Source organism: Nerophis ophidion, linkage group LG14 (assembly GCF_033978795.1).
Source record: "Nerophis ophidion isolate RoL-2023_Sa linkage group LG14, RoL_Noph_v1.0, whole genome shotgun sequence".
Classification (NCBI taxonomy): domain Eukaryota; kingdom Metazoa; phylum Chordata; class Actinopteri; order Syngnathiformes; family Syngnathidae; genus Nerophis; species Nerophis ophidion.
In genome coordinates, this window is record NC_084624.1 from 25,028,157 (window position 1) to 25,047,695 (window position 19,539).

At 39.5% G+C, this 19,539-nt stretch overlaps 1 protein-coding gene across 1 annotated transcript in view; it reads left to right on the forward strand.

Annotated features, from left to right (window-relative positions):
* LOC133568355 (potassium/sodium hyperpolarization-activated cyclic nucleotide-gated channel 2-like) overlaps positions 1-19,539 on the forward strand; it is a 121,084-nt gene that overhangs the window by 45,238 nt on the left and 56,307 nt on the right. Inside the window, exon 4 of the mRNA XM_061920238.1 lies at positions 6,076-6,294. Coding sequence (XP_061776222.1) covers positions 6,076-6,294 — 219 coding nt within the window. The remainder of the gene's footprint in view (positions 1-6,075; positions 6,295-19,539) is intronic.

A 19,539-nucleotide genomic window follows, 5' to 3' on the forward strand; every position in this document is an offset into this window, starting at 1 on the left:
CTTCCGGTAGACGCAGGGCTTTTGTCCAGTTGCAAACTTTATCGTGGATGTTCTCTACTAAATCCTTTCAGCAAAAATATGGCAATATCGCGAAATGATCAAGTCCGACACATAGAGTGGACCTGCTATCCCTGTTTAAATAAGAAAATCTCATTTCAGTAGGCCTTTAAGGAGACGCGCTGTAGGCCTGCAACAGTGTGCTTTGTTTGCATTTGTCGCTAATAATGATTTGTTTGTCAATCACCGATGAATGTGTTGGAACAAAATAATAGCTCATTTAATTAATTTAAACTTAAACTTAAAAGATACACCGGATTATAGGGCACTTTAATGGGGTCATATTATGATTTTTTTTCTATATGTAAAACACTTCCTTGTGGTCTACATAACATGTGATGGTGGTTCTTTGGTCAAAATGTTGCATAGATTATGTTTTACAGATCTGCTTCAAGCCACTTTCTGACAGTCGCCTCAGGATGCGCCGTTTTTGTGGGCGGTCTTATTTACGTGGCTCACCTTTGATAGCGTCTTCTACCCGTCATCTTTGTTGTAGCGGTGTAGCGTGCAAGGACGGGAGTGGAAGAAGTGTCAAAAGATGGAGCTTACTGTTTTAATGACATTCAGACTTTACTTCAATCAATAACAGAGCAGCATCTCCTCATCAGGAAACAACCATACCGGAAATGTGTGCCATGAAAAAACGTCCGACCGGAAGCTCCTTGTGTGTATAATGTGCACTCACTTCGCCGTTATGTTTTAGCGCTTTCAAGGCGAGTTTACTGACAGATATAAATAAGAACTTTACAATACTTTATCATTTACTACTAAAATGTTTTGATAGATTTTTGAGCGCCGTGAGTAGCGTTCGATATTTTCAATGGAACATTTAAAATGTTGGTGTTGTGTACTTGACTTATCTCTTATGTTTGACTGCCATCTACTGGTCACACTTATCATTACATCATGTATCAAATAAAATGATGTAGCGCCCCGGAAGAGTTGGTACTATAGGGAATTCTGGGTATTTGTTCTGTTGTGTTTATTTTATGTTGCGGTGCAAATATTCTCCCGAAATGTGTTTGTCATTGTTGTTTAGTATGGGTTCACAATATGGCACATGTTTATGACAGTGTTGGCGTTGGTTATACGGCCACACTTAGTGTGACATGTATGGCTGTTGAATGCCCTCGTATTGGTGTTAATATAACCCAGTTGTAGCTGGGACGCATTGTCTTTAATCTCCCCTCTAATAAGTAAAATTTTCTTATTAAAGAAATTCATAAAGTCGTCTGCCGAGTGGGTGGAGCTACTGGAAGGAGTCCCTTGTTGGGTTACCGATGCTACTGTACTAAACAAAAATTTAGGATCGTTTTTATTAAGGCGGATGATATTTGAGTAATATTTAGCTTTAGCTAAGGTAAGCATGCGTTTATAAGTTATTAAACTATCACTCCATGCTTGATGGTGCACCTCAAGTTTAGTCGTGCGCCATTTGCGTTCCAGCTTTCTACATAATAATTTCTGAGCTCTAGTTTCTTTTGTAAACCATGGCGTACGCTTTTTTGGAGCCTTTTTTAACTTCAGCGGTGCTACACTATCAATGGTTTCGAGCAGGGCGTCGTTAAAGTTGTTAGTGAGGTTATAAATAGAGCCCACATACTTTGGGAATGGTGCCATTACCGAGGGCAGTAGGCCAGCAAGAGTCGTCGTTGTGGCCGTATTAATGTTGCGGCTGCTATAGAAGTTATTATTATTATTATTAGCTTGCTGAACATGAGTCTGAAATTCGAATTTTATAAGGTAATGATCGGACATTCCTTTAGTATACGGGAGTATCATAACTTTGGAAACGGTGATACCTCTGACAAGCACTAGGTCTATCGTATTACCGTTGCGATGCGTGGGTTCATTTATTTTTTGTGTAAGACCACAGCTATCAATTATAATCTGGAGCGCCATGCACGGTGGGTCCGGTGGGGTATTCATATGGATATTAAAGTCCCCCATTATAATTATATTGTTATATAAAATTACAGTTATGCTTGACGTCTGCAACTTGAGACCATTTTCACCCCGTCCAACGTTACAAAAGCATTGTGGTGTGTAAGATCAACCAAACTTATTCCGCATTAGGTGCACCGGGTTATAAGGTGCTCTATCGAGTTTGGAAGGGAAAAAAAATTATTTAAGTGGGCTTTATAGTCTGTACCATTAAAAATGCACCTTAATATGCTTATCATTTGACTGGTAATAGGGTGTAGTCAAACTCGATACAACGGGGGATTGTGATGGGTTTTTAAAAAATAAATATAAATAAAAAAAACTATAGTGTGAAGTCACAAGATTTGAAGTGGGAAATGATGAGGAAGGACTGTATAAATTCAGGTTAATATCAATTAGGCCTATTATTAATTATTATTATGATTCATGCCATCCTTAGTTGCACAATCATGAGGAAAGTCACAAAAGAACACCAGTTCCAGTGTTTCCATCCGTGATGTTCTTACTTTCTGTCCCCTAGTGCCAGATGCTCCTTTTGGCCGACACTGTAAATATGTCCCTGAGGGTACAAAGCCATGTTTTGCTGCTCTATGAATGTCAACACAAGCGGCGGATGGCCAGTGTGTGCAGTGCGGTTCTGACAGGATGTATTTAACCACCTCTCGTTATCGTTTCTCTCGGAGGAAATCACTTCCAAAAGCTCCGCGCTCGGCTGATGAGACCTCAGAGGAATTGTCCCCCACGACGATGTTTCCGCTTCCTCCTCCTGTGTGTATTTGTAACGCAACCTTGTCCCCCGGGTTCCAGTTGTCTAAGTGCTTTGCATGAACCCGACCGTCCCTGAGGCTTTTCTCCCTGACACCAGTCTCCTTGTCTCTTTATGGGCACAACACACCCAAATGTGTGAATGCTCCAAAGCATTCACACATTTGGTTTTCTACACCAAAATTAATATATTTCTTCTTCTTCTTCTTCTTCTTCTTCTTCTTCTTCTCCTACCTATTCGGGAATCGCAGGCTTTCCCTTGACAAATTCTCAAAACTCCCAGAATTCCAGGTTTTCCAGGACATTATTCTCATTCAAAATGAATTGGCCATTTTTCAAACTTCTACCATTTCCACATTTTTCAACCAATTCAAACCATTCCACCTTCAACATATTCCACTCATCCTAGACATTCATTTTTCCAAGTTTGAAAAAATTTCAGGAATTCCTGTTTTTTCAAACGCATTGTTCACCCTTTTTTCTCACGACTACTCCTTCCACATTTTTCAACCCACTTCAACCTTTCAATCGACAAATCATTACTCTTAATCAGGACAAAAAATGATTCCCCCCCTCACATTTTCCCACAATACCACATTGTCTCGAGTTTGACTACACCCTATCATTTTTTTTACTGGAAAAATTCCCAAAATTCCAAGATTTCCGTAATACCATCTCTCAATTAAAAATGTTACTACTTCAACATTTCTCGACCGATTTGAAAAATTCCAACACCAACCATTTCAACTCATTCAGAACAGTCACATTTTATAGAATTTCCCCCCAAAATTCACTCTTTGCCGGAAATTCCCAAATTTCAGTGTAATTCCCATTGAAAAGAATGGGACATTTTTCAAAGTTCAACAACTCCCACATTTTTCATTTGATTCCAGCACTCTCCGTGACCCCAAAAAGGACTAAAGGTAGAACATGGATGAATGGATGGATCAAACCGTCCCAACTTCAAAATATTCAGCCGGTTCAGGAATTGTGTGCTCCCTTTCAACAATCATAAAAAAAATTCCCAGATTTCCGAGAATTCCCATTTTTTAGGAACATTTTCCCCATTCAAAATGAATTATCCATTTTTGTAACTTCCACAATTCCCACATTTTTCAACCGATTCAAACCATTCCATCACAGTCAATTCATGCTGGACATTCAAACAACCATTTTACCATGTTCACAACCCATTTCCAGGAATTCCTGGGTTTTTTCTAACCTTATTTCCAACCTTTTTTAGTGCGATGACTCCTATCACATTTTCAACCCATTTCAACCATTCCTCTGTCAAAACATTCCTCTTAGTCAGGACAAAAAACGAAGCCGTTTTTTAAACTGGAAAAATTCCCGGTTTTGTTCTAATTCCAGGAATTCCGTAATACCATTTCTCAGTTAAAAATGTTACTACTTCAACATTTCTCGACCGATTTGAAAAAATCCAACACCAACCATTTCAACTCAATCAGAACATTCACAGTTTTTCACCGTTTTCCCAGAAATTCCCTATTTTCCCAAAATTCCCAAATTTCTATAAAAATCTCATTGAAAAGAATGGGACATTTTTCAAAGTTCCACAACTCCCACATTTTTTTTAATCCAATTCAAACTGTTCCAACTTCTAAATATTCAGCCTGTTCAGGAATTCTGTGCTTCATTTCAACAATTCTAAAAAAAAATTCCTGTATTTCCAAGAATTCACAGTTTTTAGGGACATTTTCCCTATTCAAAATGAATTATCTACTGTTCAAACTTCCAAAATTCCCACATATTTTAACCGATTCAAACCATTCATCTTGTAAATTCAAATAACCATTTTCCCATGTTCAACACGTTTCCAGGAATTCCTGTTTTTATTTCTAACCTCATTTCCAACCTTTTTTAGTGCGATGACTCTATCACATTTTTCAACCCATTTCAACCGTTCCTCTGTCAAAACATTCCTCTTAGTCAGGACAAAAAAACAAGTTAGTTGAAGAACTTGAAAAATTCCTGCTTTTCCCGAAATTCCGTAATACTATTAATCCATTAAAAAACTGTTACTACTTCTGGCAGAGTTTCAACAATTCCAACGCCAACCAAATAAGCTCATTCAGGACATTCATATTCCTAATCATTTTTTTTATTCCACTTTTCCCAAAATCCCAACATTTTCAGGAAGTTACTATTGAAATGAATGGGACATTTTTACAAGTTGCACAATTCCCACATTTTTCAACCTATTTAAACCATTCCAACATCAACACATTCCACTCATCCTGGACATTCAAACCAACACTTTCCCAATATCCAAACCAAATTCCGTTTTTTCCTGGAAATTCAAACTCTTCAACATTCAAATTATTCTTACATTCATACTACATTCTGTCAACATTTCAGTTTAACGTCAGCATTGGAGCATTCAATCATCTAGTTCAGTGGTTCTCAAATAGGGGTACGCGTATCCCTGGGGGTACTTGAAGGTATGCCAAGGGGTACGTGAGAATTTTAAAAAAATATTCTAAAAATGGCAACAATTCAAAATCCTTTAAAAATATATATTTATTGAATAATACTTCAAAAAAATATGAATGTAAGTTCATAAACTGTGAAAATAAATGCGACAATGCAATATTGAGTGTTGACAGCTGGATTTTTTTGTGGACATGTTCCATAAATATTGATGTTAAAGATTTCTTTTTTTGTGAAGAAATGTTTAGAATTAAGTTCATGAATCCAGATGGATCTCTATTACAATCCCCAAAGAGGGCTCTTTAAGTTGATTAGAGGGGGGGGGGGGTTGCCCCACATCTGAGGTCCTCTCCAAGGTTTCTCATAGTCAGCATTGTCACTGGCGTCCCACTGGATGTGAATTCTCCCTGCCCTCTGGGTGTGAGTTTTCCTTACCCTTTTGTGGGTTCTTCCGAGGATGTTGTAGTCGTAATGATTGGTGCGGTCCTTTGAGACATTTGTGATTTGGGGCTGTATAAATTAACATTGATTGATTGATTGATTATTACTTCTATGTGTAGAAATTTTTATTTATAATTGAATCACTTGTTTATTTTTCAACAAGTTTTCAGTTATTTTTATATGTTTTTTTCCAACTAGTTAAAAAAAGACCACTACAAATTAGCAATATTTTGCACTGTTATACAATTTAATAAATCAGAAACTGATGACATAGTGCGGTATTTTACTTCTTTAGCTCTTTTTTTCAACCAAAAATGCTTTGCTCTGATTACAGGGTACTTAAATGTAAAAAATCTTCACACTGAAAAAAGGTTGAGAACCACTGATCTAGTTAACCGTTTGTTTATCTCTACACAGAACGACACCTGGTCCGAGCTCTACTCCTTTGCCGTCTTCAAGGCCATGAGCCACATGTTGTGCATCGGTTACGGCCGCCAAGCCCCGGAGAGTTTGTCGGACATCTGGCTGACCATGCTGAGCATGATCGTGGGAGCCACGTGCTACGCCGTCTTTATTGGCCACGCCACGGCTCTTATTCAATCCCTGGACTCCTCCAGACGACAATATCAGGAAAAGGTGAGGCCCTTTTCCTCTTACAGATTCACTGGACTTTATTCATCGTTTTGGACAACGAGCCAACATCCTCCATCCTGTTTTGGCTGCCAGTAGCCGTAAAGATGTTGAAAGCACCTCACGTCGTCACTGAACTATAAATAGTGTGATCGGCTTGTTCTATCACCTCCTTGACACTATAAGTTGTGGAAATAGTCACTTTCATTCCACTCCTGTTGATAGAGATATATTACTGACTTGGCAGCGGATCAAAAATAAATCAAGTGTTTGCACACACTCACTGGACACAACGTTAGATACACTTACACAATTGAGATCAATGCAAGAACGAGCAGATATTCTGCCTTTTAAAGTCCTACTGAAACCCACTACTACCCACCACGCAGTCTGATAATTTATACATCAATGATGAAATATTAACATTGCAACACATGCCAATACGGCCGGTTTAATTTACTAAATTGCAATTTTAAATTTCCCGTAGAGTTTCTTGTTGAAAACGTCCCGGAATAATGACGCGTTTGATGACGCGTGCACGTGACGTCACGGACTGTCAGGAAATATTTGCGCAGCACCACTTACGGCTAAAAGTCGTCTCTTTTCATCGCGCAATTACACGGTATTTTGGACATCTGTGTTGCTGAATCTTTTGCAATTAGTTCAATTGATAATGGATAAGTCAAAGTAGAAAGATGGAGTTGGGAATCTTTAGCCTTTAGCCACACAAACACACGGTGATTCCTTGTTTAAAATTCCCGGAGGTGAAGCTTTACTATGGATCAGAGCGGTCAAGCGAACATGGATCCCGACCACTTGTCAACCGGCAGGTTGTGGTGGGAAAATTGTGTTAAAAAGTCGCCTCTTACCGGAGATCTGTGGAGTTTGCGCCGTCCTTGTATCTGCCGTGACTTCCCTCAGACACTGGCCTCAACACACCCGTGGACACACCCCTACGACTATCAGGTACTATTTAACTCACTAAAACACTAGCAACACAATTGAAAGATAAGGGATTTCCCAGAATTATCCCAGTAAATGTTTCTAAGACATCTGAATCCGTCCCAATGCAATCGCCTTTTTTTTCTTTAACTTTATTTTTTTTTCCTTTTTTTTTCTAGTCCTTTGCTATCAATATCATCATCCACCAATCTTTCATCCTCGCTCAAATTAATGGGGAAATTGTCGTTTTCTCGGTCCGAATAGCTCTTTTCTGTTGGAGGCTCCCATTAAAAACAATGTGAGGACGTGAGGAGCCTTCACCCTTGTGACGTCAGCACCAAAAGTTACGAACTCTGTCGTCGATTTTCTCTACTAAATCCTTTCAGTATGACACATAGAATGGACCTGCTATCCCCGTTTAAATAAGAAAATCTCATTTCAGTAGGACTTTAAGCATCATCTGTTTGGAGGTTTTAATTTAACGACGCGTGTAAATGGTTACCTCAACTTAAGAGTGATTTGAGATTAGAGATGTCTCTCAAAGACTTCTATGGGAATACAAAAACAGAGACTCCGATTTCCCTCGCCCGGACGTGGGTCACCGGGGCCCCCCTCAGGAGCCATGCTCGGAGTTGGGGCACGATGGCGAGCGCCTTGTGGCCGGGCCTGTCCCCATGGGGCCCGGCCGGGCATAGCCCGAAGAGGCAACGTGGGTCCCCCCCTCCAATGGGCTCATCACTCATGGGAGGGGCCATAGAGGTCGGGTGCATTGTGAACTGGACGGCAGTCGAAGGCAGGGCACTTGGCGCTCTGATCCTCGGCTACACAAGCTAGCTCTTTGGACGTGAAATGTCACCTCGCTGGGGTTGAAGGAGCCTGAGCGTGTGCACGAGGTGGAGAAGTTCCAGCTGGATATAGTGGGACTCCCTTAGATGCACACCAAAGGCTCAAGGCTGCCCTTTGTCACCTATTCTGTTCATAACTTTTATGGACAGAATTTCTGGGCGCAGTCAAGGCATTGAGGGGATCTGGTTTGGTGGCTGTAGGATTAGGTCTCTGCTTTTTTGCAGATGATTTGGTCCTGATGGCTTCAGCTGGCCAGGATCTTCAGCTCTCACTGGATCGGTTCGCAGCCGAGTGTGAAGCGACTGGGATGAGAATCAGCACCTTCAAGTCTGAGTCCATGGTTCTCGCCCGGAAAAGGGTGGAGTGCCATCTCCGGGTTGGGGAGGAGACCCTGCCCCAAGTGGAGGAGTTCAAGTACCTCGGAGTCTTGTTAACGAGCGTGGAAAGAGTGGATTGTGAGATCGACAGGTGGTATCGATCCGTTGTGGTGAAGAAGGAGCTGAGCCGGAACGCAAAGCTCTCAATTTACCGGTCGATATCCGTTCCCGTCCTCACCTATGGTCATGAGCTTTAGGTTATGACCGAAAGGATAAGATCACGGGTACAAGCGGGCGAAATGAGTTTCCTCCGACGGATGGCGGGGCTCTCCCTTGGAGATAGGGTGAGAAGTTCTGTCATCCGGGAGGAGCTCAAAGAAAAGCCGCTGCTCCTACACAACGAGAGGAGCCAGATGAGGTGGTTCGGGCATCTGGTCAGGATGCCACTCGAACGCCTCCCTAGGGAGGTGTTTACGGCACCTCCGAATGGTAGGAGGCCACGGGAAAGAGCCTGGACACGTTGGGTAGACTATGTCTCCCGGCTGGCCTGGGAACACCCCGGGATCCCCCGGGGAAGATCTGGACGAAGTGGCTAGGGAGAGGGAAGTCTGGACTTCCTTGCTTAGGCTGCTGCCCCCGCGACCCGACCTCGGAAAAGCGGAGGAAGATGGATGGATGGCTCTCAATAATTGTTGCAGGGTTTTCCCGACCACGTATTTAATTGTGGCGCACCGCCAGAGCAAGATAAAAGCCGCCACACACTCAAAATAAGTTTTTACATGAAAACTAATTTAGGTAATATAACATATAAATGGCTATACTGTATGTCAGGGGTCACCAACTTGGTTGGCGCGGGCAACAGGTAGCCCGTAAGGACCAAATGAGTAGCCCGCTGGCCTGTACTAAAAATAGCTCAAATAGCAGCACTTACCAGTGAACTGCCTCTATTTTTTAAATTGTATTTATTTACTAGCAAGCTGGTCTCGCTTTACTCGACATTTTTAATTCTAAGACAGACAAAACTCAAGTAGAATTTGAAAATCCAAGAAAATATTTGAAAGACTTGGTCTTCACTTGTTTAAATAAATTCATTTATTTTTTCACTTTGCTTTTTATAACTTTCAGAAAAACAATTTTAGAGAAAAAATACAACCTTAAAAATTATTTTAGGATTTTTAAACACATGTACGTACCTTTTTCCCTTTTAAATTCCTTCCTCTTCTTTCCTTAAATCAATGTTCAAATACATTTTTTTTTTTATTGTAAAGAATAATAAATACATTTCAATTTATTTCTTTATTTTAGCTTCTGTTTTTTCGACGAAGAATATTTGTGAAATATTTCTTCAAACTTATGATTAAAATTCAAAAAATGATTCTGGCATATCTAGAAAATCTGTAGAATCAAATTAAAATGTTATTTCAAAGTCTTTTGAATTTCTTTTAAAAATGTTTGTTCTGGAAAATCTAGAAGAAATAATGACTTGTCTTTGTTAGAAATATAGCTTGGTCCATTTTGTCATATATTCTAACAAAGTGCAGATTGGATTTTAACCTATTTAAAACATGTCATCAAAATTCTAAAATTAATCTTAATCTGGAAAAATTACTAATGATGTTCCAGAAATTATTTTTTTAATTTTTTCAAAAAGATTCGAATTAGCTAGTTTTTTATATATATAGATTTATTTATTAAAGGTAAATTGAGCAAATTGGCTATTTCTGGCAATTTATTTAGGTGTGTATCGAACTGGTAGCCCTTCGCAATAATCAGTACCCAAGAAGTAGCTCTTGGTTTCAAAAAGGTTGTCCTGATATCAGTAATTTAGTACTGGTACAGAAATGTATATCGATATTTTTCGATACTTTTCCAAAAAAAGAGAACTACGAAAAAGTGCAATATTAGCTTTGATTTGATCAGAAAATCTTACACTACATTAAACACTCACAGTCAAAGAAACATTTTACAAGGTTAAAATATAAATTAAAAGGCACTGAAATGGCATCGACCCTGAAGGGAACGTCTCTCCTGTGCTCCTCGACTACAGTCTGCACCGGACCAAACATCAGGACAGTTGTAACAACTACATTATTACCTGACACTTTTTATAAAACTTTGTGTAGATCTGAATGTTCATTATTTAAATGTTTACCTAAGTTTGAAGCAATACTAATATCAATACTAATCGCCACATTTGGCGAGGTGTGTAAAGCAGCTGTTGTGAGAGTAACGTGTGTGTGTGTGTGTGTGTCCTCTAAGAATCGTATATGTGGGGTTAGTGACATGAGTGAGTGAGTGGGCAAGTTAGGAGAAGTAGTGCTAGCATTTGCAGGAGTGTCAATAGTATGGTGGATATCCGGTTGTGCCCTGTGGAAATTATAAAGAGAGTGACCAAGTTGTAATTAATCGACGGCCTCGTCATTCCGATCTAAGAGCGCAGCTTTACGGACCCATTGTGAAGTTAATGGTCTCCCCTGCTCTCCTCGACCACGGTCTGGGAACCGACAAGCAGGAAAGGTGTAAAAGAGTATTTGCAACGCGGTGCCTCCCTGTTTAAAGCGTCACCTTTATTGTTAGTTTTGGAGTCCAAATACCTCCATATTGTACTTCACGACCTCTTTATTAACCAGTAGAATTTTAGTTTGTTGCCATTCTTCCTCTCCAAGATGTTATGCTTGTATGCCCTTTGTGTGTGCGTTTTGACACACTCAACATCATGCGCTTCGGCTCTGTAGTCATTTCTGCAAAGCAGCACTCAGATGAAAGAGCGGTGCCGGTACTTTTCAAAGGTGGTATAGTACCGATTTCAATAGATTAATACCGCAATACTTTATTAGTAGCGGTATACCATACAACACTAGTATATAGTCTACACACTATTGGCTATTATATGTTTGAAAAAATATAACAACATTCCTCCATACTATATGTTAAGTGACGTCCGTGTGGAGAACACTCCAACAACAAAACACCTCAAGTTATTTTGGTTCATCTATAATTCAGAGGACTGTTCACATATTTGGCAAACTAAACTGCAACATTCAGGGAGGGCAGAATATTGTGTAGCCTCAGTTACCTTTTAAATATGCAACAACAATTGAAACTGTATTGAACACAGAGAGCTAGTCAAATTCCTTGTGTGTTAAACATACTTGGCCAATAAAGCTGATTCTGATTTTGATAATATAACAAACATATTTTACTATTAGGGCTACAAGGTGGAAGAGGGGTTAGTGCATCTGCCTCACAATACGAAGGTCCTGAGTGGTCTGGGGTTCAATCCCGGGCTCGTGATCTATCTGTGTGGAGTTTGCATGTTTTCCCCGTGACTGTGGGTTCCCTCCGGGTACTCCGGCTTCCTCCCACTTCCAAAGACAGGCACCTGGGGATAGGTTGATTGGCAACACTAAATGGTCCCTAGTGTGTGAATGTGAGCGTGAATGTTGTCTGTCTATCTGTGTTGACCCTGCGATGAGGTGGCGGCTTGTCCAGGGTGTACACTGCCTTCCGCCCGATTGTAGCTGAGATAGGCACTAGCGCCCCCCGCGAGCCCAAAGAGAATAAGTAGACAATGGATGGGTGGATGTTACTATTATTAACAATACATATTTGTTATTCTTAATTATAAATAAACCATTTGTTTAGCCTTTTTATGGAAAACATCTAGTTTCCCAATGGAACCCGCTTGCAGCGGCGGCAACAAAAGAAGTTACGTTAAAGTTAAAGTACCAATGATTGTCACACACACACTAGGTGTGGTGAAATTTGTCCTCTGCATTTGACCCATCCCCTTGTTCCCCCGTAGAAGGTGAAGGAAGCAGTGGGCAACAGTGGTGGCAATGCCCGGGACTCATTTTTGGCGATTTAACCCCCAATTCCAACCCTTGATGCTGAGTGCCAAGCAGGGAGGTAATGGGTCCCATGTTTATAGTCTTTGGTATAACTTGGGGTTAGTGACATGAGCTAAAAACCTACCGATCTCTGGGCGGACACTCTAACCACTAGGCCACTGAAAAACTCCAGGCGCTTCTCTTCGTTTCGTGCATTGTTTACTTGTGAGCGTTATTTTTCCAAAACGTCAAACGATTACGATGTGAAAGAAAACATTTATAGGGAAAATAAAGCCAGAGTGTCACTGAATAAGAAAATGTAAAAAGAGAGTGAAGTCAAAAAAACTGTGTGGCTCCATTCTACCATACCTGACTGCCATTATCCATAATACACTGTAATTTGTCACGTTTTATGTGTCAGGTACATCTTATTACCACACTGATCCATCCGCCATAAATGCAATTAAACAGTTACATGTTCTTAAATGAATTAAAGCAGTTTAAAATAGTACTTTATCAAATTATTCATACAAATGTAATAATTCGGAATAATTAAAGAGTACCTTATAATTACTCTAAGCATGCAATATATACATTTGCATAATATTCAATTAAAGTTGGCTAAATGAACATAAAGCTGTGAAAATATGCTGTACACTGTGTGCTTAGGTCGTATTTTTAGGAACACTAATACAAAACCCCACAATAATATCTGAATGCTAAAAACGTTATGACAGACCGTCTTAAAAAATGGAATGGAATTTATATTTTTTTTACTGAATGAGACATCCAGAATGTACATGAAAATAAAAAAATGCGGAGTTTACCATGTTAACTATTAATGATAGAACACTAGATATTGACAACATATGAACGTCACACCGCCTCTCGATAGACATGTTTTACAATCAAGAGAAACACAACAAAAATGCAACAAACACAGCGAAATATAAACGCGAAGGGTAAAAAAAAAACCCACCTACAATCTGATGTTTCTGATATATCACTACGCTCTGGAATCACTCTGTGTAAACACTCCCCACCCACACTGCTTGGTGCCTCGTCTGAGCTGTTGTGACTTACATTACCATAATAATTAATTAGATTATGATGTATGCGGTCCTCTCCAAGGTTTCTCATAGTCATCATTGTCACTGTCACCGACGTCCCACTGGGGTGAGTTTTCCTTGCCCTTATGTGGGCTCTACCGAGGATGTCGTTGTGGTTTGTGTTGTGGTTTGTGCAGCCCTTTGAGACATTAGTGATTTACGGCTATATAGATAAACATTGATTGATTGATTGATTGAACTAATTAGATTACCATAGTAACTAGCATCGGGACAACACTAGTCACTAAAATATCATCCAAAAGCGCAGATTCCAACCATTGAAATACTTTGTATAATTCAAGACTTACGGTCATTTGAAAACATCACTGCACATCATAATGGCAGCTACAGTTTCCTTCTTAAAAATATAAAAAAACAGTTTGGGAATGTCCGACGGGCCAGATGAAAAAGCTTAACGGGCCGCATGTGGCCCCCAAGCCTTATTTTGCCCAGGTCTGTTGTAGGGTGTCCCCAGCTAAATGACAGATAGTTAATAGTAATATTTCTACACTCTCAGTTACATGAACATTGATATTATACATGTGGGCCCATAAATAGAAATGTTGTTAAATGGAGCTTTGATGTTGTGTTGTATATTTGTTGGTCATGTGATGGGTGATGAGCCAAGAAGACGCCAACGAGGAATCGTCGAACAAAAATCTTTATTTGTTTCAGCGAGCCTCAAACTGGAACTGCAGCTTCGAGGAGAAGGAGTATGGGCCTGATTACTCTTCTACTGTCTTCTTGGACAACTGTCCTTGAATACCTTTTACATGAAGACAGTTCCTCTTTGTTGTTCTGGCCTTGGGGCCGGCCAGTTTGGACCACACCCAGTTTGTTGCTTGGCCAGTCAACCTATTTCCTGTGATGGGTTTTAGTCAGGTGATCTCCGACCCCTATCCTCTACTCCTACTTGTGAGGGCTTTCTTCCAGGTGTTGCTAATGTCATTACACTTCATCCTAAAATCCAAATCTGCATTTCTGTGGGATTCCAATGTACTGGGGGCAAGAGCCACCACTCTCTGTAGAGCTTGTGATGGACGTGCACTTTTGAAGCTATCTAAGGGCAAATTTTCTTAGTAGAATATTCCTCCAAAGGATTTTTTGACCAAATACAAACACAATACCAGCTCACAATCATATAAGAAAATGGTAAATGGTATAATTCACCACAGTAGCAAGCTACATTTACCGTGTAGCTTGCTACAATTCTCCAGGGATAGCTTCCCCTGTAGCTAAGCTACAAACCCCTTTTCCACATGAGTTGGGAAATTGTGTTAGATGTAAATATAAACGGAATACAATGATTTGCAAATCCTTTTCAACCCATATTCAATTGAATGCACTACAAAGACAAGATATTTGATGTTCAGACTCATAAACTTTGTTTTTTTTTTGCAAATAATAATTAACTTAGAATTTTTTGGCTGCAACATGTGCCAAAGCAGTTGGGAAAGGGCATGTTCACAACTGTGTTACATCACCTTTTCTTTAAACAACACTCAATAAATGTTTTGGGAACTGAGGAAACTAATTGTTGAAGCTTTGAAAGTGGAATTCTTTCTCATTCTTGTTTTATGTGAGCTACAGTCGGTCCGGGGTCTCCGCTGTCATATTTTACGCTTCATAATGCGCCACACATTTTCGATGGGAGACAGGTCTGGACTGCAAGTGGGCCAGAAAAGTACCCCCACTGTTTTTTTACGAAGCCACGCTGTTGTAACACTTGTTTTGCTGAAATAATCAGGGGCGTCCATGATAACGTTGCTTGGATGACAACATATGTTGCTCCAAAAGTTGTATGGACCTTTCAGCATTAATGATGCCTTCACAGATGTGTAAGTTACCCATGCCTTGGGCACTAATGCACCCCCATACCATCACACATGCTGGCTTTTGAACGTTGCGCCTATAACAATCCGGATGCTTATTTCCCTCTTTGTTCCGAAGGACACTATGTCCACAGTTTCCAAATATAATTTGAAATGTGGACTCATCAGACCACAGAACACTTTTCCACTTTGCATCAGTCCATCTTAGATGAGCTCGGGCCCAGAGAAGCCGGCGACATTCCTTGGTGTTGTTGATAAATTGGTTTTGCTTAGCAAAGCAGAGTTTTAACTTGCACTTACAGATGTAGCGACCAACTGTAGTTAATGACAGTGGTTTTAAGAAGTGTCCCTGAGCCCATGTGGTGATATCCTTTACACACTGATGTCGGTTTTTGATGCAGTACCGCCTGAGGGATCAAAGGTTTGTAATATCATCGCTTACATGCAGTGATTTCTCCAGATTCTCTGAACCTTTTGATGACTTTACGGACGGTAGATGGTAAAATCCCTAAATTCCCTGCAATAGCTCGTTGAAAAATGTTGTTTTAAAACTGTTCGACAATTTGCTTACAAAGTGGTGACCCTCGCCCCATCCTTGTTTGTAAATTACTTAGCATTTCATGGAAGCTGCTTTAATACCTAATCATGGCACCCACTTGTTCCCAATTAGCCTGCACACCTGTGGGATGTTCCAAATAGGTGTTTGATGAGTATTTCTTAACTTTATCAGTATTTGTTGCCACCTTTCCCATTCTCTTTGTCACGTGTTGCTGGCATCAAATTCTAAAGTTAATGATTATTTGCACAAAAAAAAATGTTTATCAGTTTGAACATCAAATATGTTGTCTTTGTTGCATATTCAATTGAATATGAGTTGAAAATGATTTGCAAATCATTGTATTCCGTTTATATTTACATCTAACACAATTTCCAACTCATATGGAAACGGAAATTGTACATTCAATGGAGAGTAGCTTAGCTTACTACATTTTCCAAGTAGCTAACACTTAGGTAATGTCAGCGATGTGTGTGGTGATAGTTTGAGATCGTCAACAAAAGGATGAAAGAACACGCCGGGGAAGGAGGCGTTGTCCAATCAGTAGTTTTTGTCTGGCTATATGAGACGTGTCGTGAGTCAGGATGGCGCTCATCACAGCTGCAGCAGTGGGCCTGTGCAGAAAAACGGAGCCGCCTCCTCTCTGTTTCTAAGCAGAGTCTCTCCGAGTGGGAAACCGGGAGGGGTGAGTGTCTCTTGCTCTCGGCAGCCAATCAGAGCCCGCGGGTGTGTTCGGCCAGGTAGAGGTTGCACATCGTCGGGGGCGGGGCCTGACTGATGTCCCTCTTGGGCAGCAGTAGAATTGCCTGCGTGTGTCCTACCAATGTCATCTTGAAGTAAGCAAACATGGCCTCCTTCAGTCTCTCTCCTCCATTTTAACCTCTTTACTATCTTCACCCGCCCCTCCTTTATTCTCCGGTCTTGTCTTTCCTCCCCCTCTTAAAGGGCTTCACCTGATCTTTGCCTCTCTTTAGTTTGCATCCTCTCCCGTTGTCTCTTCCTCTCTGCTCGCGGCGTCCTTGAGCGATGTAGTGCTGCTGCTACACATCGTGTGAAGGGGGAGGGGTAACCTGTAGCGGTGAGGCCTTCTTGTCACATGGGATCCTTGTGGGCCATTTTCCTGTTTTTTTTTTTACGGTCTGGCGAGCATTTTGTTAGGAATGACGTCATCTTTAGAGTGCGTGCTGGATGTGGGAGTGTTGAGACAAGCTCACGTGGTCCACGGAGCATGTGATGTTAAGTCGTGCATTGGACTGCTTTTATTGATCATTTGAAGGGTTTTGGAGCACAAATTCCAAAGGACCATATTTGGTCACTTCAGCTTGGGTGACACTAACATCTCCTGCCTCACATACCATTCAACTGCTACTAATAATAAAAGTACATTAATGAAATAAAATTAGTTGTTTTTTGTGTGTAATTTTGTGAATATGATCCATGGGGATTTACAGTATTAACTATGAACGATAAAACACCGAATATTGACAACGTATGAAAGTCACACCCCCTCTCGATCAACATATTTTACAATCCGGCGAAACGCAACAAAAATGCAACAAACACAGCGAAATATGAACGTGAAGGGTTATGAAATATTAAATAACACAAATATGTTCATTGGAAATTTAAGGGAAATTGTTGGCTAATTATTGCGCTAGTTACACGTTAACATTTACTGTGAAATAATTAGTTGTGGTGAAATATAAGGGGATTGTCATTTGTTGTAATGTTACAGCACATTTTGATTAAGGTATTTTACTGTGTAAAATAATGTTAAATACTGTGAATCCGTATTTTTTTTCTACAGTGCAGGAAATAATTATAGATTATTTTGAATCTCAGATTATTTTGATATCATTTCACTTCAGTTTGGCACACCTGGTGCCTTACAATACTACGATATGTCGGACTGCTACTAATAATAAATATTGCAAATGAATTAGGTTATTTTTGTGAACACAATCTGTATTTTTCTAGATTATTTGAGGGTATATATTATTGTGTATTATTTCTCTGGAGCCATACTGTATTTCGCCATTCAAGCTTGACTTGAGAGGATGTCACATGTTTCACAATACTACAGAAAAATAATAACCTAATAGTAATAATAGCAAAATACATATTTATTTATACCTTATATATATAGAATTTGTTTGAAATATAACAAATATTATGTGTTGTTAATAATAATAACATGTCAATCCCGGGCAGAATTTGGCCTATATATATATATATATATATATATATATATATATATATATATATATATATATATATATAGATGGTCAAAATTCTGACTTTTTAAAATAAGTCATATTTCTGGTTCGTTTAATAGTTAAAACAAATTTACATTATTGCAATCTGTTGATAAAACATTGTCCTTTACAATTATGAAAGCTTTTTTTTTTTTAAATCTACTACTCTGCTAGCATGTCAGCAGACTGGGGTAGATCCTGCTGAATTCTTATGTATTGAATGAATACAGAATTGTTTAGAATCGAAAAAATATCGTTTTTGAATCGTGAATCGCGTTGAATCGACACATAATCGAATCGCGACCCCAAGAATCGATATTGAATCGAATCTGGGGACACCCAAAGATTTGGAACCATAATATATATATATATATATATATATATATATATATATACTGTATGTATGTATGTTTGGACACTTAAGCTGTTGAATGACACCTTATGGATCACAATTCTACAGCTAATAATAATAATAATAAAATACTATTAGTTTATTGAATCCATATTGCCCATCAAAAAAGATAAATTATTATAGAACATTTTGAATGATGTATTATGACACTGTATATTATATCTAAAGAATAATATTTGGTCACTTAAGCTTGACTTGAAAGGACACCTCATGCCTCACAAAACTACTTGTAGACCTATAATAGCACTTGTACAAATAACTATAACAATAATACAAAACAATTATCTAATTTAATTTCCGATAAAGACAAACCGATGCCATTAAGATGTGCTAATGTGTCCGATTGTCTTCTGATAATAACGGTAAAAGTATAATGCGCTTGTGTGTACTGTTTGTAATGTTTTCCATTTCAGAAGAAAGTGACCAAAAATCATGACTTCTCAAAACGGCATTTTACTCAGATTGCACTGCATTTAATATATATTTAGTTTTTGCTGAGGGCTGTAAAGTGCATTTCTGACCAGTTGTCAGCTTTCCTGCGCTGCTGCTGTTGCTGCTGCGAGGATTACTAATATGTGAGCTGAAGTTGTGCTTTTGAAACAAGACAGAGCAGAAAGTGTCAAGCCAGTAAGGCTGAGGATGCTGGTGGAATGTGCCTTGTCACCACACAGTACAGTAAGAGCCATTTTGATGATATACAATACTTGGGTAAGTCGAGGCCCCCGAGGAATTGGCGTTGAGCGGTGGAGGTCACTTCTTTGAGTAATAGCAATTTAAATGTGGAGATATAGTGGTGGTGACGCAGGGAATTGTGATCCATGAAACATATTAACACAGCGAACTTATACTAGTGGAGGGTAAAAAAGATGACCTTCTCAGACCCGGGAAGTTCTTTGTGCTGAGCTGTTACATTTTGAAAATAGTGTTTTAGACTCCTTCAAGCTGGCTGTGGTTATATGAAGTGTTCCGTTTGAGTGCGGCCAAACTATACAGCCGTCTTTTCTGTTTATTGCTTCATTTATCAGCCCTCAGCGCACTGCTTATATAACGTAGTGTTTTTTTTGGGTTTTTTTAATTCTATGCCAATGATCACTTGTGATGTATTACCAAACCTATAACCAGTGAAGCCAGCACATTGTGTAAATGGTCAAT